Source organism: Malaclemys terrapin, chromosome 7 (assembly GCF_027887155.1).
Source record: "Malaclemys terrapin pileata isolate rMalTer1 chromosome 7, rMalTer1.hap1, whole genome shotgun sequence".
NCBI classification, from domain to species: Eukaryota; Metazoa; Chordata; order Testudines; family Emydidae; genus Malaclemys; species Malaclemys terrapin.
The window spans coordinates 58,278,922-58,302,317 of NC_071511.1; the positions used below are offsets into that span (position 1 = coordinate 58,278,922).

Consider the following 23,396-nt stretch of genomic DNA (forward strand, 5'->3'; position numbering starts at 1 on the left):
CACATTCCTCTCTTCCATTGCATTCTGACTGACTTGTAGACAGTCAAGTCTACTTGTAGTCAGACAAGTCTCTGTCCCTTGTCTTTACAAGGGTGTTACTGCAGCAGAAATATGTTCATTTGTTTTGCCTTCATCTGTAACAGGTATGTGCCATGGACAGAGGCAGGATACTGCACTCAGTGGACCAACAGTCCAAACAAGAGCCACATCCAAAACCTACACCAGGAAAATCTAATCTCGGAGTGGTAGAAGAGGGAATGATGTCAATGGGTGTAATCTAGTAGGGTTTTAGTGAACTAGCCGATAATACATCATGTGGGAAGCCAGGCCAGTAGATACCATTTCTCAGTCTGGCGCTGACATTGATAACTGGCTAACAGAGAGGCCGAAGAAGTTATAATAAACGGCAACATGAATTCATAAAACAGTAAGGGTGGGATGCTTTGAGAACTCTCTGTGTTATTCAGTCAGTGGGATAATGTGATGCTCTATTTAATTAAGTGAAAATCTCAAGAACCAAATAATCTGATTTAAGAAATAGTCTGAACACTGGCCTGGAAGTCAGACACTCCCCAGTTCTAATCCGAGCTCAGACACAGGCTTCCTCTATAGCTTTGGTCAAGTCACTTCACTGCTCGGTACCTCAGTTTTCCCACCTATAAATAGAGATAATCAGATTGATTTACCCCATGGGCTTAAAGTTAGTGAAGTGCTATGCACATGCAAAGCTTTAGTATTATTAAAAAGAAATCACTTCTTTCAACTGAAAGGTGAGGAGTGGGCTGGACCGGAGGAGGGCTTTGTCCTGACACTGGGGCTGGACTGGAGGAGTGGCTTTGTGCTGACACTGACAATTTGTTGAGTAGAAACTGACCAGCACCACTAAGGTGAACCAGGCAATGAGCAAGGGATGTCTGCGGAGACTACCTGAGGATCTGAAGTAACAGCTTGTGGGAAAGTGGCCAGAAGAGTGAATTCATTGTCAGTCAAGGCAGATTTATGCCCCTTGACTAGGACAGCACTAGACACAGCCAGGGAGGGCAAAAGGCTGGAGTGGCAGGAAGAAATAGTTTGCAAAATGGCCCCCAGAAAGTGATGGCAGCAAATGAGGGAAAAAAATAAAAGGTGTTTGGCTGCACTGAGAGGAGAATTTATCCATGAATCCAGGGAGATAAGATGCTAAACAGGGTCAGGTGTGAAATCATCCATTTGTTTCTGGGTACCAAGATTATAACAGAAGAAGTAACAAGAGGTACCTGAGTGGTGCACTAAGAGCGAAAGCTGGTGGATCTGTGTAGCCGGAAAAGAAGGTGATTTACAGGACATCTGATCCTAGTTTATAGGGATCAGAAAGGATCATACAAGGACCAAAAGAAGGCCCTTCTCTGAGCATCAAGAAGGGAGACTAAAGCATGGACATGATTTTAGGCTAAGGCGAGATAACAGGAAGGGCTGCTTCCCCCAGAGGGTCATTGGTTGTTGGATGAGTCTCAGGAAGAAGCAAGAAGTGAGCAGAATTATAAGTGAATTTACAGACCCTACTTGGGAGCTGCTTGTCCAGTTTAAATTTCCTGTCCAGCCAGACCCAGCAGGTTCTAAAGCCCTAACTAGCAAGTTAACAAAGCACTTACCTTTACAAAGCTAAATATGCAGAAAATCATTTCAAATCCTACCTGCGTTGCCAGTTTTGGCTGGACATATTCCTGGAGGTGTCATTACACGACACAATCTTTAATTAAAGATTAATCTTTAATTCCTGGAGACTCCAGGACAATCCTAGAGGGTTGGCAACCCTAACCAAACTGCAGCTGCCTCTGGGGTGGAACACTGTTGCTTTTTAACAGTGCACAGCAACCACACATGACACAATAGTTTAGTTTAAGATAGGAAGTGCAGAATATCATACTGCTTGAAACCGTAGAAGGAGAAGAGGGAGTGAGAATGTAAATCCCCAGATGGAAACATGACACCAGGATTAACTCCCATATACTTGCAAGATGTGCCGTGGGATCTTTAGATTCCATAGATGCTTTTGTATGAGACATAAAATAGAAGGCAAAAGACAGCACCTCTAGCAGCAGTGTCTCCTTCTGGAGCATCAGACCAGTACAGATGCTGAAGGAACTGTACCACCTCCAGAATTAATACCTCCCTTCATAATTTTTTTCTGGGATTGTAGGTCTCCCACCCAGGTACTGACCTGTCTTGATCCTGCTTAGATTGGGAGAGGCCAACATGGAGGTGGCACAGCTGTTGGGGAACTAAATAAACCAGCCCCATAGAGACATTAAAGCACATTTTTTTCAGAAGTGGCCATTGATTTTGGGTACCCAGCTTGAGATCCTTGGGCCGGATTTTTCCGAAGGGTTGAGCACCCATGTCTCCAGCTGAAGCCAGTGGGAGCTACAGTGTTCAAAACCTCTGAGACTCAAGTCCAAAGCACCTTAGGTTAGACATTCACAAAGGGGGGCACCCAAAATTCAAGGCCACTTTGGAACCCTGGTTGCATGCGACCGCAATATACTGACTGGACAAACCCACGTTGGAATCTAAGAATGAAGCTGGGGTTCTCTCCATCACTGTAAAGTCTTCTTCTCACACCTGGGTTCTTACGAAGTTATACACGTCACTCCTAATGATGCCAACGGGACTAACAAACTCGAATCCTGAGGCAGCAGGAGGAGAGTATATAATTCAGAGAATTGAAAAGGAAATGATTGGTCTCTGCAGATTCAAAACTAACACGAGAATCCCAACTGCAGAAACAGTTATTTCCAGCTGCCTACTTACACTGATGCAACTTGCAATCATTGCGTAATAGACGGCAACCTCCTCCTCTGCAATTCCTGGCTTTAGTCTAGAGCATGAGATTACATGCCCCTTTGCTCTGCTACAGGGAGAGACACGCATGCAACCATGCCCAGCTGTTTAAAAGCCAGTTCACTAGAAAGGAAACCACAATGCTTCCTCTTTTTGAACAACTTCCCCCCCAGGAACTCAGAACAAAACTCTTCTCTCCATTGGCAATCGGGGCACTGCATAGGAGTGAGGTAGATGTGGCTGGGAATTGTTTGCAATATGGTATCTTCACATGCAGGTTGCTGGCCCAGCACAGCCATACACTCTGGGACTCTGGCACAGAGTCAGGGTGAGCTTTGGGATTTGCCGGACATCCACACCTTCTAGATTAGTCACCCTGTGCTCCGAATGCCGGCTTACACGTGACTTTCCTCAGTAACCTCCTGAGATTGAGTTCAGTTTTAAATGTTCCACGTGATGGCGCATACACCATTCCGCCTGGGAGACTATTCCATAGTTAGCACATTTTCCCTTGGCTCATGTTCACCCCATTCCTCCCAGTTATATTCTGTGCTTACAAACACCCTTCACTGCCTTTCTCTACAATACAGACCCTCACCTGAATGCTAACCCTGCCATGGGTTTTCCAGTTCTGGGTCCCAGCCACTTCCAGAGACAGGCATCCCAGCCCCACAGCACTAATTTTATTTCTTCCATAATAAAACTGCTTCCCAATTTCCTTTCCTTGCATGTGTCTGACGTATTACATCGCTTCTGGCGAACAGCTGCCTTAAAGATTTAGGTTCCTAAGAAGTGGGGGTAACCCATTGGAGATGCTAACTTTCCCCACTCTTCTAAATGCTCTGTGTAATTCTTTTCACTATTATCAAGATATCTGGTAACATGCTGCAAATACCACAGCTGGCTTTCACATGTGGCTGCTCTTACTATGTCACCAAAGGGCCCTGCAATGTAGTCCCTTGAGGTTGGGGAGCAGGCATCTTGCACTAGCATATCGGTAGCATCTCCTTGAGAATATGTGCTTTAAAAGCTTGTAAATAACACTGCTCTACAGCCAAAATGCTTCTGAAATAAATGTAGTCAAACTTTACTAATTCTGGGTCACTGAGAACGAAAATGATGCTTAAAATTGTTGATTGGCTCTAGTTTTCAAGATATGCTATTGGGTCACTAGATACGACCCTTGACTTGGGATCCCTGATGGCGGAGGATAAGTGAGTTATAAAGGGAAGGGATCTCAATTTAAACCAGAAATGACTAAAATACATCTTTGACTGGATCTATGAATAAATCTATGACTGGGTTTGGACAGTACTTGCTTTTTAGGCAAAACAATGAATGATGCAATCTGAAGCTGGTATTGCGTCATACATGATATGAATTGCATCATGTTATTCCTAGAAGTCATGGATGATGCAATCATAATGAAGCTTACATCACTCTGCTGAACAAATTGCCCTATATCAGCTCTAGAAATCATACAGTGTCGTGTTCTCTTATTTGTCAGTGTTTGATTTTGCAAAGGGACACATTTCTGTTTAGCCAAAGTGAGCAGAGATGCCTCGTACTTGTGTGAACAGTGCAGATAACTTCTGCTATGTTTGTGGTGAAGTGACTTTTGCATCACAAAAGCGCAGTATAACCACTATGGTTAAGAAAGCCCATCACCTTTATTTTGGCTGCAAAATTGGAGATCAGGACAATAGATGGGCCCCACACATATGTTGCAACACTTGTGCAACAAATCTTCGCCAGTGGTTGAACAGGAAAAGGAAATCTATGCCTTTTGCAGTGCCAATGATTTGGAGAGAACCAACAGATCATACCAGCAAGTGTTACTTCTGCATGGTGCCTCCAGTTGGGAAAGGTGTGTCAAAGAAGAAAAAGTGGACTGTGCATTATCCAAACATTCCATCAGCTATACGCCCAGTACCCCACGGAGAAGGACTGCCGGTTCCTGATGCACCAGAATCATTCTCACTTGAGTCAGACGAGGAAGAGGAAGAGGATGAAACTTCTGGTCCTGAACCATCAATGTCACAGGACCCACATTTTCTCCCATCCTCCTCCTCTGAACCACACCTCATAACACAAGGTGAACTGAATGACCTTGTCAGGGATTTGGAACTACCCAAGAATAAGGCAGAGCTTGTCCCATTTTTCTTTATGGAAGGTGATCTTGTAGCCTGCAACAACATCGATGGTGTGATGGCAGCCCTCAACATCGTTCACAATCCAGATGAGTGGGGACTGTTCATTGATTCATCGAAGACGAGTCTTAAAGCTGTTTTACTGCATAATGGTAATGTTTTGCCATCCATTCCAGTTGGTCATGCAGTCCATATGAAGGAAACCTATGACAACATGAAACAACTTTTGAGGTGCATAAACTATGACCAACATCAATGGCAGCTTTGTGGCGATTTGAAGGTTGTTGCTCTCTTGCTTGGTCTGCAGACTGGATACACAAAGTACGGCTGTTTTCTCTGCGAATGGGATAGTCGTGCAAGAGATTCCCACTACATCAAGAAAGATTGGCCACTCCGACAGTCATTGGAGCCTGGGAGGAAAAGTGTTCAGCATCCACCACTTGTTGAATCAAGGAAGATTTTGTTACCACCCTTACACATCAAGCTGGGTCTGATGAAGAACTTTGTCAAGGCCATTGATAAAACACAAGCAGCTTTCAAGTACCTCCATGGAAAATTTCCAAAGTTAAGTGAAGCTAAGATAAAGGAAGGTGTCTTTGTTGAGCCTCAGATTCATGAACTTCTTCGAGATGATGCATTTGACCATGCACTGCGTGGCAAGGAAAAGACAGCATGGAAAGCCTTCCAGTTAGTGGCAATAAATTTTCTCGGAAACAACAAGGTTGTTGGTGGAAAACGTCCTCAAGGCATATAAAAGCCTTGGTTGCAACATGTCACTAAAGATACATTTTTTGCACTCTCATCTAGATTTTTGTCCACCGAACTGCGGAGCAGTGAGCGACGAGCACGGCGAGCGATTTCACCAGGACATTGCAACAATGGAGAAACGCTATCAGGGCAAATGGAGCCCATCAATGCTTGCAGACTATTGCTGGACAGTGACAAGAGATGCTCCATTTAATGAATACAAGAGACAAGCCAAGAAGCGCCGAGTAGACACTGAATAGGACTAAACTATGTACATAATAGTTTTTGGCCTTTTGTTTCATAATACATTTTATTTATATAACCCTTCTGCTGATTTTTAAAGTGTTACATAAACAGGACAGGTGAAATATTATCATGTAAAGCAACCATAACCACATGAAAAGACCTAGGTTTACAATTTATGATTAAAACTCTACTATCTACACAATATACATAGACATAAAATGTAAAAACTTAAATATCTTAGAAACAGTAGCCTATCAGTTGTTTTAATTGTCATATTTGAATTCAGCACATCAAAATACATAATAAATATTTTTTATTTTATCTCTGAAGCAGACGACTTCTCAAAAATTGTAGACCAGTGTAACTTGTGCAACAGTTAAGGGAATTGGCACAGATCTAATAATAGAATAAGGAACATGTTCCTGGATGAGGGCTGGCTCTGTAATGCCTCTTTAGGGGATCCTCCTCAATGCCTTCGTGAGCATGCACAGCCAGTGTCTGGACTGAGGGAGTAGCCTCAGGAGCTTTCACCAGTTTCTCTTGCATGGATCTCTTCCTGTGGGGTTGCCCCCACTTTGTTCTAAGCCCATGTTGTGACTGTATAACACTGAGTTGCCTGTTCTATGCCAGGCACTGCTCCCTGAAGAGCAAGCGAACGTCACAATACCATCCTTCCTGCATGCTTCTCGGAGCGCCATAGTTACAAATATGCATGGAGCCTCCTCCTTGGCTTCCCATTGGACTGGGAAGGTGAGCCACAGAGCTGACCTGGGCAAAATGTTTGCAAGTAACCCTGAAACCAGAAAAGGCTTGCGTGGTTTCATCACAAACGCTGAACTCAGCCCTGGTTTGCTTGTAGCTCTGCTAGAGATCATTCAAAGAGCTTCCGAACCAGCCTCAGGCTGCAAAATGTGTCACTTCCCTTGGCTCCAATGCAAAACCAGGGGCAGGGAACTGTTTTCACTAAGCGTCATGAGCTAAACCCAGGCGGTATGAATCCTACACCACCAACAGTCTGCACAGACTGGAACAGTCAACTTTCACACAGTCTGGTAAAGCATCAATGATTTGCACATTTCAGCCACCAGATCCAATGATCTGATGAATCCCATACCCCACCCTATAAAATCCTGGCCTTGGAACCCTGGTTTTACAGTCCCCAAAGCTCTACCACCTGAGCTAAAGGAGAACTCCCCTAGCTGTCAGCAGTAACAGGTCCCTTCCCCTAACTTTGGACCGGGCACTAGAGCAGAGTATTGCATACTGCTACTCATGTTACTAAGGACACAGAGAAAGCCAGTGGCAGATCTGAGCACAGAGTTTCTGGGGTGAATTCCTGATACCACTGAAGATCCCCACCCCCTTTCCTCTAACTACAGAACACAGTCCCCCTCAAGAAAAGAATTCAGGAGTCCTGACACCCAGTACTCTGCTCTAACTACCAGAGAGTGTCTCTTAAGCAAAATATTCAGTGCTTAAGTGACTTCACTAAGTGAAAGCCCCTGGAACTTGGGCTCCTAGGGACTGCACTTACAAGGATATTTAGGTGCCTGAACATGCTGCTTTGCACCTAGTGGGATTTATGTAAGCACCTAACTGGGTTAGGCACCTAAGTCCAATTGATTCAAAGGGAGTTAGGCACTTCTAAAAATCCCACTAGGCTTAGGCTTTAAAAAAACACCTCCAGGATTCTCCAGTAGTACTGTTCTACGGTACTTTAGAATATTTTGGACACTATCACTGCTTATTTTACATCTTTACCCCCTACGTCCTGGCAGTTTCAAATTGTATTTCTCTTCCCTTCTTGTCCTAACGAGTTGAGCCATTTTGTTGTGCACTGCTCAGCTACTGCTGCATTCTATCCCAGAGGCAGCTGCATTTCAGTGGTGGGTGAAACGATTCTTGTATCTAGTTTGTAAACTGCTTTTTGAGATCCTGCAGGCTGGTTGGTGCTATATAAATGTAAGATGATATTGTAAAGAGGCCATTTCCCCTCCTGCATGATGAAATAGTGGCATTTGAAGTTTGATAGAGCAGTTACTGATTCCACATCAGGCCCGCCTATGGGACCAAATGAGGAACTCAGAAAGGGATACATTGCACAACACCTTAAGACCTGAATAAGGGCTGTGGGTGGGTTTGAAAGCTTGTTGCTCTCCCCAACAGAAGTTGGTCCACTAACAGACATTACCTCACCCACCCTGTCTCTCTAAACACCTTATATCACTGACAATAAATTAAAGGATTGTTCTTTAGAAACCCAATAAATATATAGAGAGAAATAATGCAACTAACAACTTGACAACTACTTGCAGAGTTATGCTCGACACAAACAGATCCATGTCTCTGGAAGTCAAATTCATTGACAAATCTGGCCTTTATGGAGAAATGAAACTCAATAATCTGTTCAGCATTTACAGTCTGTTGGCAACAACTGCAGACTTCAGTTACACTTCTGCTTTTAGGAAGACAAAGCCTATCAAAGCGAAGGTTAAGAGGCGATTTGATCACAGCCTCTAAGTACCTACATGGGAAATATTTGCGGTAAGAGGACTCTTTAATCTAGCAGGCAAAGGCATAGCCAGAAGTTACAGGCTCAAGACAAGAGCAGGAATTCTCTGGCCTGTGTTATACAGGAGGTCAGAATATGATCTCTAGGGTCCCCCTTCTGGCCTTACCAATCAAGGAATCTATGAAACAGTTAGCGCTCCTGGTATCTATAAATCATAAAACTTCCTTTGCTTAACTTTCCTTCCCTTTTTCCCTTACCAAGGAGTTGCGCCCCTTCCCCCACCCCCTTTGTCATTAATAAGAATATGGGGGCACTGGATTAAGAATAAAGGAAATGCTATCTCAAAAAAACCCCTCTCTCGTGTTGAGGGATTTTCAAAGCGGACTAAGGGAGTCAGGCACCCAAATCTGGGCACCTAATTCCTTTAAGCATCTTTGAAAATCCCTAACGTATTCCTTGTAAGGATCCACAGGGTCTGGGCCCAGGCCTGCAGGCCGCTGCTGCATCTACAACCCCCCCCTCCCCCGCACCCCAATGGCTCAACTAATTGGAGAACTGGTAGACCTAAGGCCTTAAGCACCACTAAAGGTACCACCCACAGGGACCTGATTGGGCCGGATACACTGTTTAAGCCAGAAGAGACATAAGGAGTTGTCTGCACAACAGCATGGATCCCAGCTTGCTGCTGCTACAAACCTGCCATATGCTATTCTATGCTACCTGACCTGACCTGCTCCTGGTTTCTGTCTTATTCCTGTTCCCTGTGCCTGGTCTCCAACTCTGGCTCCAATCCTTGGCTTGACTCTCTGACTCCGACTCTAGCTTTGACCCTTGGTTTGACTCCTGCTCCATCCAGTCAGGTTGACCATCCATTTCCCAGTTGTGACATTCCTCAAATAGTCTCACTGAAACAAATGGGACTATGTGACTAGTAGGGTACTATGCACAGTGAGTAGAGGTATCAGAATCTGGCCCTTAAGCAGAATAGGTATTTACTAACTGTGCGCATCAGTCAAAGGGGAAACATTGGACTATGATCTGTAACATCAACTTAATCACGTGCTGTAACACCCAGATGTCTCTCCTGCTGTCATGACCAAGCCATAAGAGGGGGTGCATTAGTCAGCTATTCGTTCATGCCTTGAGTACACTGGGTAGCATAAGATGGAAGGCTAAGTGCCTGCAGCTGCTGGAGAAGGGTCCCAATAGGGAGCTCATTGCTATATAGAGTCCGGCTCCTTCTCTTCAAGCGCTATATTTGCATTTCAAAAAAAAGTTTTAAAACATTCAGTGTCCATCCACTATGAAAAATCCTTCCTAGCAGAAGGAAAAGTAGCAGGGAGAAGAAAAAGAGAAATGCCACTGTGGGACCAGGTGTGGCTGAGGGGGATGGATGTTCTCTCGCGCTCCCACCCACCAATTTAACAATAGTAGAATTCTATGTAACGCGATGTGCAAAGGCATTTTCCTCTTGTTTTGGTGGTGAATGCCAAACACGCATTGCTGTGAGTTGGGGCATGGCTGTGACATCATAAAGAAGGCCCAATGAGATCATGGCTTGGGACAATCCAGGTGCTCAGCTGGACTCTGGGAAATAATAGTCCTTAGTTTGGATCAAGTCATGTTGGCTGACATTAATGATGTCTGGTTCCTCTAATGGGCAACAACACAGCTTTTAAAACAGCATTTTAAAACATTAAGATACCTAGTCCAGCCCCTGGTGGATAGGACAGGCTTATTCTCAGTTAGGGCTGTCCATCAGCTGGTGATTGTCTCATTCCCCCTGTACTAAGAGTTTCATGGGATCTTTAATGCTGATGAATGGTCATGACCATGTTTCATGAGTGATGTGAGAGATGCAGAGGTTGGTGGGTTGGCTGGAGATTTCACTAACCCACAGACAAGTTATGTTTAATTGTGGGTTATCCCATCAAAAGGTATTGTACACTGCATGCCCAGTCTTTGCTCAGCAGACATTCCCTGTACCTTGGTTTGTCACCAATCTCTCTTTTGCTCCCCTGTGATCCCCAAAGCACGATTTAGTGTCATGCCTGAAACTTTTCCAGCTCAAAGCTCCAAATGTTTCAAATTTTGAAATGAAAAAAGAAAAGACAAATTTGGGGGGAAGGTGTGCAGTATCTTCCCCATTTATTGACCAACCATAAAACCACTTCCAAATTTTCAAACTTCAATATCCCAATGAAATGTCTACTTTTTAAATTTAAAAGAAGGGAAACATCTTGAACAAAATACAATTTCACGCATGTCCCCCGCTCCCAGCTTTTCTGATCAGAAATTCTACAGAAACACATACGCTTTCGAGTAGTTCAAAACGAAATCGACTCCCTTCTCACTGTCAAACTGGATGTCGCGAGGCAAGTCACTGTGACAATTCGCATCGATGCTTAAAGGAAAGCCAGGATGCCATTCCTTCCATCTGAGAAAGGGAAGAGGGAAAAAAGGAAAGGGAGTGGTGTCAACCATGTAAACAGCACAGCATAGTATCTTTAATGTAATTGTTATTAATTATTTGTATTACCATAAGGATAAAAGAGCTACTATGCTAGGTCGGATGATGGTCCATCTTGCCCAGTATCCTGTCTTCAACACTGGCCAGCACCAGCACTTTAGGGGAATTGCACAGAACAGGGCAATCATGGAGTGATCCATCTCTGTCTTCTCCTCCCAGCTTCTGGTATTCAGGGGTTTATGGTCACCCAGAGCATGGGGTTGACTAACAGCCATTGATAGACTTATTCTCCATGAACTAATCCAGTTCTTTTTTGAACCCACTTACACTTTTGGCCACCACAACTTCATATTACCTCCATGTTGCTGCACATAACAAAATTCATGAGGGTGAGGCTGAGGGGTTTGGAGTGTGGGAGGGTGGGGCCAGCGATGGGGGGCTCAGGGCTGGGGCAGAGGGTTGGGGTGTGTGGGGGTGGTGAGGGCTCCGGCTGGGGGTGTGGGCTCTGGGGTGGGGCCAGAGATGAGGAGTTTGGGGTGAAGGCTGCCCTGGGGCTACAGCAGGGAGAGAGGACTCTCCCATCTCTCTCTCCCCACAGCAGCACCGGGGCTGGGGGAAGGGGAAGCGCCTCTCCCTGCTGTGGCAGCTCTGTGGCTAGGGCCATTGGATAATCGCTTCTGCCCTGGCCGTGACAAGTCTAGGGCTGGAGGAGAGCATCTCTCCCTGCCTCTCCCTGATGCGGCAGCTCCGGGGTTGGGGCCACATGATAGGCACCTCTTCCCTGGCTGTGGCAGGTCCGGGCCGGGGTGCCTCTCCTCCAGCCGCAGTAGGTCCGGGGCTGGGCTGGATCTGTGGGATAGGTGCTTTTCCCAAGGCCGCGGCAGGGCTGGGCTGGGGCTGAGGGAGGGGCGCCTCTCCCCCAACTGCAATAGGTCTGGGACTGGGCTGAGGTTGGCGGAAAGAGGTACCTCTCCCTGCTGTGGCAGTTCCGGGGCTGGGGGAGAGGCATCTCTCCCTGCCGCAGCCCTGAGCAACTGTGCGGTACTTAATAGGCTGCTGCGCAGCTTAGAGGGAACGTAGGGTCAGACCTAATTTATACCCCATCATTGTATATGTATAGTTGGAATGATTTTTTCCACTGTGCATTACTTTGCACTTATCACCATTGAATTTCATCTGCCCTTTTGTTACCCAGTCACCCAGTTTGGTGAGATTCCCTCTGATTCCCTCCGAGTCTGCTTTGGACTTAACTATTTCGAATAATTTTGTGTCATCTGCCAACTTTACCACTTCATTGCTCATCCCCTTTTCCCTTAATGAATATGTTGAACAGCACAGGTCCTTATACAGATCTGTGGGGGACCCTGCTAATTACCTCTCTCCGTTCTGAAAACTGACCATTTATTCCTACCATTTCTTTCCTGTCTTTTAATCAGTTAATAATCCCTGAGAGGACCTCCCATCTTGTCCTATGATTACTTACTTTCCTTAAGAGTCTTTGGTGAGGGACCTTGTCAAAGGCTTTCTGAAAATCTAAGTACACTATATCCACTGGATCACCCTTGTCCACATGCTTGTTCACTACCTCAAAGAATTCTAATAGATTGGTGAGGGATGATTTCCCTTTGCAAAAGGCATGTTGACTCTTCCCCAACCTATTGTGTTCATCTATGTGTCTGATCATTCTATTCTTTACTATAGTTTCAACCAGTTTGCCTGGTACCGAAGTCAGGCTTACTGGCCTGTAATTGCCAGGATCACCTCTGGAGCCTTTTTAAAAAACTGGCATCACATTAGCTATCCTCCAGTTATCTGGTACAGAAGCTGATTTGAATGATAGGTTACATACCAGTTAGTAGTTCTGCAATTTCATATTTGATTTCCTTCAGAACTCTTGGGGGAATACCATCTGGTCCTGGTGACTGATTACTGTTTAGTTTATTAATGTGTTCCAAAACCTCTTCTATTGACATATCAATTTGGGACAGTTCCTCAGATCTGTCACTCCAAAAGAATAGCTCTGATGTGGTTATTTCCCCCACATCCTCTGCAGTGAAGACCGATGCAAAGAATTCATTTAGCTCCTCTGCAATGGCCTTGTCTTCCTGAGAGCTCCTTTAACCATTTTGTTGTCTAGTGGCCCTGCTGACTGTTTGGGAGGCTTCTGGCTTCAATTTTACTCTGAGGTTATACATCTTTAGCAAGTTGCTTCTCAAATTCTTTCTTGGCCTGCCTTTTATACTTGTACATTTTACTTGACAGAGTTTGTGCTCCTTCCTATTTTCCCCATTAGGATTTGAGTTGCAAATTTTAAAGGATGCCTTTTTGCCTCCATTACTCTTCTGTTTAGCCATGGTGGCATTCTTTCAGTCCTCCTATGGTGTTTGTTTTTTTTATTTGGGGTATATATGTAGTCTGAGACTTTATTATGGTGTTTTTAAGTAGTCTCCAGGCTGCTTGTAGGTATTTTACCCTTGTCACTGAGCTTTTTAATCTCTAGCTAATCAGCATCCTCATTTTTGTGTAGCTCCCCTTTGTGAAGTTAACTGTTACTGTGGTGAGTGTTTTTGGTATTTCTTCCCCCTCCCTGCCCCCCCGAGGAAGTTAAATTTAATTACATTATGGTCGCTATTACCAACAGGTTCAGCTATATTAACATCTTGGAAGAGATCCAGTATGCCACTTAAGACTAAATCAAGAATTGCCTCTCCCCTTGTGGGTTCCAGGACTAGCAGCTCCAAGAAGCAGTCATTAATGGTGATCTGATTCTCCACAGCTTTGCACCTTGTGTAGTCATTGACCTCTGTGTAGTGGGTGTCAAAGGCTATGAAATGAGTAGTGTGTTTACACCACTTTGCACAGGTGTAAATGGCCATGCCTGGCAATGCGGAATCAGACCTTCACTGTGTGTGTGTAAATAAAGCACATTTGGTTCCTTCAGAATGAAAGGCATTGTTATAAATATGTCATTATCAGTATCCCTGATGAGTCTGCTAGAAATATCATTCACGGCACTGAGGCATATGGTTCACAGCAGTGAGCAATGCAACTAGAGAGAACATTGTCGGCTGTTTTGGGCAGGACCTATCTTTTTGTTCTGTGTTTGTACAGCGCCTAGCACAATGGGATCCTGGTCCTTGATTAGAGCTTCTAGGCGCTATGGTCTAAATGCATGGATGAGACGATGGCGTAGGGAAGAGGGAGTTAGGTTGATTAGGAACTGTGGAAAATTTTGGGGCAGGAGTAGCTTATGCAGGAGGGATGGGCTCCACCTTAACCAAAACGGAACCAGACTGCTGGCATGTAGAACAAAAAGGTTGTGGAAAATTTTTAAAGAAGGGTTGGGTGAAAGCCAAGAGGTGTGGAAGACCCCCTCCCCTTTCCAGTGGTTAAAGACAGAGCTGATTAGACTCAGCTGAGATCCTTGTTTCTGTTCAGTGATTATTAGAACTGAAATCACTGATGAGCATGTTTCGGAGCTAAGAATCAGGCCCATAATGTATATATAGGGCCACAAACCAGAAGGCACTGAAATGCTCTTTGACTTCACTAGGAGTTGCAGTTGCATAGCACCTCTTAAGATTTGGTTCATAAGATATGGGTATGCAAGTAAAACATATAGGACTCACTCACCCCACCCTCTCATACAGCCAGCACTGTGATGGAACAGGCCAGCACACAGCAATACAACACCATTTTATTAATAATAGAAACACACATTACAGATAAGGAAACACATGGAAAGGTGACATGCCTCAGAACTAGGATAAGTTCTAAGAAGTCCCTGCTGTCTCATCCCATGCTCAGCCCATTAGACCACATTCCGCCTCTAGGCTGGAAATAAATAGTACTGTATCCAGCTAAAACTGCAGAAATCATTTAGTGGGATGTACATTTGGCTGGCATGCCTCACTCTTATGCAGAAAAAGGGTCATAAAGTTTCTAACAGCTTAAAGTGCTCAGGCTAAGTTTGTTCTCTTCCAAAAGGCAACACTACAGAGACGCAGAACCCCCTTAACAGCTTAGAAGAAAACTAACGCTACCTAAAGGAGGCACAATGCTGTGGTACTTTCTACTATACTAATGTTCTTACACTGTGCCCATTGTGTTGGAATCTGAGTGGGAAATTTTTATTTCAAACCAAAGGAAGGTGGTTTGCGAAGAAGGAAGAACATTAGAAAGCCTGTCAGATTGCCAGTCAGATGCAGATTGCATTGTTTGTTTTCTATCCTGATAGAGCTGCCATTTCTACCTCTGAACCTTAAACAGCCATTACCCTTGAATTCCAAATGGCTTTATTTGCATTCCCTTTTGTGCATGTAAAGCTGGTCTTGTCCAGAACTTTTCCTCGGGAATTGTCCCGGTAGCTGCTCTTTCTATTCTGTTTCCCGTCATTTCGAAGGAAGTCTCTGTCTCATTACAGACCAGTCAACTTAACTTCTGTATCTGGAAAGATAACAGCGCAATGGGGAGGGATAGCTCAGTGGTTTGAGCACTGGCCTGTTGAACCTAGGGATGTGAGTTCAATCCTTGAGGGGGCTACTTAGGTATCTAGGAGAAAAAATCAGTACTTGGTCCTGCTAGTGAAGGTAGGAGGCTGGACTTGATGACCTTTCAAGGTCTCTTCCAGTTCTAGGAGATAGGATATCTACATTAATTTAATAAAATAATTAAGCAATCAATTTGCAAACATTTAGAAAATAATAAGGTGATAAGTAACAGTCAGCATGGATTTGTCAAGAACAAATCACATCAAACCAACCTGATAGCTTTCTTTGACAGGGTAACAACCTTTGTGGATAAGGGGGAAGCGGTAGATGTGGTATATCTTGACTTTAATAAAGCTTTTGATATTGTCTTGCATGACCTTCTCATAAACAAACTAGAGAAATACAACCTAGATGGAGCTACTATAAGGTGGGTGCATAACTGGTTGGAAAACCCTTCCCAGAGAGTATCAGTGGTTCACAGTCATGCTGGAAGGGTATAATGAGTGGGGTCCCGCAGGGATCAGTTCTGGGTCCGGTACTGTTCAATATCTTCATCAATGATTTAGATAATGGCATAGAGAGTACACTTATAAAGTTTGCGGATGATACCAAGTTGGGAGGGGTTGCAAGTGCTTTGGAGGATAGGATTAAAATTCAAACTGATCTGGACAAACTGGAGAAATGGTCTGAAGTAAATAGAATGAAATTCAATAAGGACAAATGCAAAGTACTCCACTTAGGAAGGAAAAATCAGTTGCACACATACAAAATGGGAAATGACTGCTTAGGAAGGAGTACAGACACTCCCCAACTTACGCAAGGCATTCCGTTCTGGAATGCCTTGCGTAACTCAAATTTTGCGTAAATCGGGAACGTATCTCCGACAATTACACAGCCCCCCTCCCCCCCCCCCCCCCAAAAAAAAAAACCCAAACAAACAAACAAAAAAAAAGTTTCTAGCTTACGGAACTTACGGAACTTTTTTCGTAAGTGCAGATTTGCGTAAGTCGGGTTTGTGTAACTGGGGAGCGTCTGTACTGCGGAAAGGGATCTGGAGGTTGTAGTGGACCACAAGCTAAATATGAGTCAACAGTGTAACACTGTTGCAAAACAAGCGAACATCATTCTGGGATGTATTAGCAGGAGTGTTGTAAGCAAGACATGAGAAGTAATTCTTCCGCTCTACTCCACACTGATTAGGCCTCAACTGGAGTACTGTGTCCAGTTCTGGGTGCCACATTTCAGGAAAGATGTGGACAAATTGGAGAAAATCCAGAGAAGAGCAACAAAAATGACTAAAGGACTAGAAAGCATGATCTATGAGGGAAGATTGAAAAAACTGGATTTGTTTAGTCTAAAAAAGAGAAGACTGAGAGGGGATATGATAACAGTTTCAAGTACATAAAAGGTTGTTACAAGGAGGAGGGAGAAAAATTGTTCTTCTTAACCTCTGAGGATAGTACAAGCTTAAATTGCAGCAAGGGAGGTTTAGGCTGGACATTAGGAAAAACTGCCTAACTGTCAGTGGTTAAGCACTGGAATGAATTGCCTCAATGAATTCAGTCTGGGTGAAATGTGTCATCTAGACAATATGGGCGAGTGAAGGGTTTTGTCTGCTCACAGAACTGGTATGGTATTTGCAGCATCCGGTCCAGCCTGACTGCACCGTCCTTCCAGCCTGCTTTAACTCTGACCTGAAGAGACCTGCTCCGGGAGTCAGAGGGACGTTCTGTCTCCATCCAGTGCTCGGCCACTCTGTGGAAGCTGCCAGCTTGTAACCCTTCTCCCCAGAGGAGTTGGGAGCAACAAGGGCCAGGTTCAATAGCTAGGGATTCCTCTCAATAATGCAAAACAGAACTGGCTTGAGCCCCCACCCTGTAATCCATGAAAACAACACACCATCCCTGGGCGCTGCTAAGAAGCAACACTTCCCCACTCACAAGTACGGAGCCTGTGTATAGCAAAAGAAAACTTCTATTAAAAGAGGAATTGGAACCAGTGTTAATCTGGGAAAACACCACAACCACCATTCAAAAGCACATTACCATAAGCAAACATCCACCCTACAGTACGTTGGGCAGCATCCTTTGCCTCAGTTTCCCACTTTGCATTGTGGAAGACCAACAAATGAATGTCCCTTTAACATGCCACTCCCCTTTCCATCTGCTGCTCCCCACTCTCAGCTGATTGGCTTTGGCCAGTGACAATCCAGAGTTCAGAGGTGCATTCACATGGATTCACCTCCCACCTCTGGAAGGAGGGGGGCATTGAGCTATGCCTCCACTGCTGCTGCTATCTGTGCCACTGCTCACCACTGCTGCTATTATCTCTGCTACCGCTGGCCACTTGCTGCAACTGTCCTCTCTGTCACTCATACCATTGCTGCTGTTCACTGCTCACCACCACTTCTGCAATGCCATGTTCTGAGGTTTCCCGCTTTAGCTCAGCTCTTAGTGATTTCACTGCCTAGAGGGGAACCTTGCTGTGGCTGCCTCTTCATTGTCTTTCACTGCAACACTGTCCCAATACCACTTCTACAGCTTAGCCCCAAAACATGCTCATCAGTGATTTCAGTTCTAATAATCACTGAACAGAAACAAAGATCTCAGCTGAGACAAGTCAGCTCTGTCTTTAATCACTGGAAAGAGGAGTGGAGTCAAATGTCTAGGACTCTTTTAGGCAAAGTCCACACCAAGGGAAAAGTTTTCAACTAGCAACAATCATATCTCAGCTTAACCTCACTGGCTATAATACTGCACAAAGCACCTATCATCCTCCCCACTTTAGCTCTCATTGGGATTTGGCATCCCCACCTCCTGTTTAGGTTTGGGTTAGGGTGACCCCCTCAATCAGGACAGGCTAAGTAGAGTTCTGCTGCTATTTACTTATACAATAAGGTAACAACATTTCATTACCCTAGACCAGCCACAACTGATCACTTGGGCAAAGAAACTCTGTGTGCTGAACACCTATGCAGAGTAGGCATGTCCATGCAAATGCAGTCTGCTCCTGAAGTCTTTCCCCCCCAGTTCACCTCTAGCTCATTCAGACCCTGTTTACAAACAGGTGCCAGTCACCATGGTGATTTTGTGCCATGCACACTCACCTGCTAGGAATAGAACTAGGCCTCCCTGGGCAGCTGACATCACAAAGCAGGACTGTTAAAGGAAACTCACCGATACATTTTTTGCCGTTCTTCAAGTTCTTTGCGTCTGTGCTGCTTGAGGATCTGAGTCTTGTCATCCCGGTGCAGCTTTGCTGTGAACAAATGAAGAAGCAGTGCTATGAGGTTTCTTTACCCTTCACTGTCTAATCCTCCAGTTGGGTAATGGGACATAAGTATCTGTCATTATCTGGGTTCTCCTGCTATGTGCTGTAGCAAATCAGCTGCAGTTCTCTCTTCTACTCAATTATAGCAGACAGTTTGCCCCCTGCCCAGTGAAATTCAATGGGTCTGAACAGCAAAAGGGTTATTTTCATTTTCAGAATTGCTACCCTGCAGAGTGTCTCTAAGAATAACTTCTACACATCAGACTACAGCAAAATATTCATCTGCTGTGCTAGGCCCCTCTGTACAGGAAGGAGGTTGGTTAAGGCTGAAGAGTGATAAGCAACTGAGGAAGAACCAGTGAGGAGAGTATGAGGCAGAGATTGCAATCCAGGCCCCAGTGAGAGTTGAACCTGTGACCCCTGGATTCTGAGACCACCACGTTAACCCCAAAGCTATGGAGCCAGGGCATAAGTCCCCTCAGTACAGGGTGGAGGTTGGTTAAGGTTGAGGAGCGACAAATGATCAAGGAAGATACAGCCTTGCTAAATCTTCTCTGCTGAAGAATGCTGACGCTAGAAAATGTCTTGACATCCCTCTCCTAGGTTCATACTCTCTGTTCTTACATTTCAAGAACAAGTGTTTCTTCCACGCCAAGTTCCATGCCGGTAGCTTCAGGATCAGAAGAAAGAGAGAGGCTTTCCAAAACTGATGGCTTGATGCTCTGAACATGTGGCCCTAAGAGACTTTCTTAGAAAGGATGGGGAACAGAAGAGAAAGAGCAGCTAACAGGACAACCCACAAGGAAAAGTGATGGACAAGACCCGACCCGCTTTACATACACAAAAGAGAATGCAAATAAAGCCATTAGGGATTTTCAGGAAATGTTTGTTTAAGGTTCAGAGGTAGAAATGGCAGATGGAACAGGGCTGATAGTAGACAATGCAGTCTGGTTAAGCTACTGGCAGGATCTTGCTAATGTTCTTTACTTCTTCACAAACTGAAATCCACACACCACCTTCCTCTCTTGAAAGCAAGGGTTGAAATAAAGCCACGGCAAGTTATGGAGAATCCCTCTCCTACCCCTCTGAATACCCCACAGGTGGAGAGATCAACGAGGGAGCCAGAAGCTGAGAAAAAAAGTTGGCACCTGACTATTAAGGGCCTTAACCACTGAAAAGCAAACTCCTTAGGGCTGCATGTCTAATTATGCAGCCAATGACCTGAATGCAGCAAAACTGGTTAAACCCTTGGTTCCCAACCCATATCTACTGGCACTAGATCAGCATTTTTAATGGTGCACACTATAGCATATTGCAGTAGTCAGACTTAATTGCCACAAAGGCACAGTTGTGAGCAACTGGATTATGTAGCCAATGAAGTGCCTGTCTTTGGCCACGGTACTGTATTGGCAGTGGGTAACCAGAGCCAGTTAAAATGCAGGGGTAGCACACAAGGGCTAGGGCACTTTTCTCAGCACAGCATCAACAGCTACCTCCGACACATTTCACACCATCAGCCTGTTTCTGGCTCTTGCAGGATGAAACACCTTAGTTGAATTCTACTTCCCAGCCAGCCCTAATGCTCTCTGAACTGGAATTTCATTCCAAGCTGCCCTTTCCTGGGTTTTAGAAAACGAGACAGTTTCCAGGTGGATAATACTTGGAAAACTGCTATATTTTAGAGTCTCAAGGTTAGGCAGCCAGGGGATGCTCGGCCAAGGACTAGAGAGGCTTTCCAGCAATGGATCAGCCGGAAACTGAGCATTGAGGCCAGCCTGCAATTTAGGAACAGTGTACTGACCATCTCCACCGCTGGAAGAAAAATCTCCTTAGCACGTGTCCTCAAAGTAACCCAACTCGTTTCCCTGTGCAAGACCCAGTGGACAGTTCATAAACCAGCACTGAGATCACGGTCAGCCAGGAGCATATATCCCACAAGGGGTGTGGTAGGTTTGCAGGTGGGAGAGAAGGAACTGGAGTTGGAGAGGGGGTTTGGGTGCCTCTGGAAGGAGACGGAAAGATAGGGGGAGTCCTCATTGCTCTAGGGTCAGGGGCGAGCACAAGGAGGAGGAGCAGGGGCAGGGGTCCCCCCAGTAATCAGCGGGGGCATAGATCTCCTCTGCCCCAGGGCTGGATAGATCCTCCAGCTCTGGGGCCACAACAAGGGCATAGAACATGTCCCCCCAAAAGCAATGAAATTTAAATTCCTGAGCTAGGGGTTAGTAGTTCTCTCATGACGCTCACCTCTTCCATCTCGGAGGACAATCTCTTTATCTTCTGTAATCCATCTGTAACATGGGAATTCCAGATGGTCACCTACTGGAGTTTTCACAGTGATGTACCTGAGGTACCAGTCATCATGAACCCAGTACTTTCGCTTCTCAATTTTTAGCAGCTGGATTTCTCCCAGGTCTTCTGCCACAGTCACATCGTAGGAGTCGATCTGTGGAGAAGAAAAATGGTCTGTGACCGGCTGAACACACAGAAAGCACCCCAGCTCCAAATGGAACCTCTTGTTTGCAAAGGGGAAAAAATGAAGGGTTATTTTCAGACAGCAAATTAACAAATGGATGGGTAGGAGAATATCTAAGAACAAGCCATGCACAGATATCCTAGAAATATGGAAAGAGTGAAATTTCTGTGTTGGGGACTTGATAATGCTTTGATTCATTTGTGATTTCTGAACAAATCTACTGCTAGTAAAAATATTTATAACTACTCCAATAGCATCCCAGAAAAGAATGGTCGGGAACCCAAAGTGGGTCACAACCCATTTTAAATGGGGTCACCAAGGCTGCCTTAGACTTGCTGGGATCCGGGGCCAAAGCCTGAGTCCGAGGGATTCAGCCCTGGATGACAGGGCTCAGGTGACAACCCTCCCACCCTGGGCTGAAGCCCCTATGCCCAGGTGGTGGGATTTGGGCGGGCTCAGGCTTTGGTCCCCCATCCTGGGGTTGTGTAGTAATTGTCAGAAGGGAGTCACGGTGCAATGAAGTTTGAGAACACCTGAGGTAGACTGATGAGATATATATCCCATCCTGGCTTTATAAGTGTTAAAGTGGGCCTGAGAGGCCAATTAACCCACCTGGCTGCACCGGGAGGGTGGGCCAGGCTAATTTAAAGATGAGTCCCAGCTGGGAGAGGAGGAGCTGGGTGGTTATTATAAAGGACGGAAGTCTAGAGCAGATGGGGGCTGTCAGGAGAAACTCTGCAGTCACTCTCTGGGATGAGAGAATAGAGAACTCAGGAGAAAGCCCAGGGAGAGAGTTGGACCTGAGATCCTTTCCTAGGTAGAGCTGTCTGGCAGGAGGCCAGGAGAGATATGGCGCAGCCACATGGGTGGAGGGAGCAGCTCCAGTGAGAGGAACCCTGATAAAAGTGCAGGATCTGGACTTCCAGAGAATGTGCCCAAGAGGCGTCCAGTTGAGGAATGTGGCTGAGGAGATGTGAGGGATGACTGGTCAAGCTTGAGGAGGGCAGAAGCTGGTCTAAATTGGTATTTTTGGTTTGGGATTTTGTTGCAGAGCCCTGCAAGTCCCAGCCCTGAAAGAAAGATCAGCCTACAGAGGAAGGCTCTTTCAGGCAAGGAGAAAGCCCAGGGAGAGGCTTGGTTGGTAGGAAGATGCCCAGGGAGGTGGCAGCAAGGAGACTGGCAGAGTGATCCCTGACTGCCTGTCTTGGGCTGAACCTAGGGTAGAGGGAAGGCCTGAGTTCCCCTATCAGGAACTGGTAAGGGGTGTGAAGTCCCTCAGAAGGGGATACAGACTCCTGGAAGCCCTAAGAAAGGGTGTACGGACCACTGGGCCCAGAATCAAAGTAGCAGACCAAACAGAGGGATTGGACACTTGTATTTGTTGGACTTTCTGTTACCTGGGGAGGGGTAGGAGTGTTTGTGATGAGCTGTCAGGCTGAGTCACGAGACGAGGCAACTGCCACAGAGCCGCAGCAGCCATCGGCAGGGGGCACTAGAAAGCAGACAGTGGCCATGCCCAGCCACACAGGGGTGCTCCAGCAGCGAGTCCCCCCTTCTTCACCTAGTCATGCAAACCGAGAGAACGGTTGTTTTGGGGATTAAGGCACTGGCCTGGAAATCAGATCTGGATTCATTGTCCAGCTCTGCTATAGAGCTAGTGCAGGTCCTTGGGCAAGTCACTTAATGTCTGTGTGCCTCAGTTCTCCAGGTGTTAAATGGGGATAACACTCCTTCCTTTCTCCCACACCTTGTCTGCCTCATCTGTTTAGAAGGTAAGGTCTTTAGGGTGAGGACTGTGTCTTATTCTATGTACGTGCCGCACGTTGGGGCTCTGATCTCAGAGTCTCTAGGCACTACTGGAATACCAGTCATTAGAAATGCCTCTGTTTGCTTTTATAGCTCAGCTGAGATAAACAGTGATGCTTTTGTGTTTGGCGAGTCAGAATGGCAGCATCTGACACTCCCTTTGCACTAGTGTAAACGGCTGCACAAGGTGCAGGACAACAGGCCCCTTGCCATGGTTAAGCTGAACTGGCTAGGACTGTCATGGGACTAGAAGCAAGAGCCCAATCTGTTCCTATGACCCTCCCCCCCCCTCCCCCCGAAGAAGTTATGTTCTTGTTAAGACAGAGCATTACCAGAAAGACAAGCCTGGGTGAGAAATTGTTAGGCAGTTTTGGAATCACACTCTTTTTATTTAAATTTGTTGCTTGATGTG

General features: G+C 45.5%; 1 protein-coding gene and 1 pseudogene across 1 annotated transcript in view; both read right to left on the minus strand.

The window, feature by feature from the left end:
- Window positions 1-23,396, minus strand: part of ALOX5 (arachidonate 5-lipoxygenase) — a 61,041-nt gene that overhangs the window by 18,797 nt on the left and 18,848 nt on the right. Inside the window, exons 2-4 of the mRNA XM_054036163.1 lie at window positions 20,950-21,148; window positions 18,612-18,693; window positions 10,790-10,912 (exon numbers count right to left, since the gene is read on the minus strand). Coding sequence (XP_053892138.1) covers window positions 10,790-10,912; window positions 18,612-18,693; window positions 20,950-21,148 — 404 coding nt within the window. The remainder of the gene's footprint in view (window positions 1-10,789; window positions 10,913-18,611; window positions 18,694-20,949; window positions 21,149-23,396) is intronic.
- LOC128841362 (U4 spliceosomal RNA) lies at window positions 18,072-18,200 on the minus strand (annotated as a pseudogene).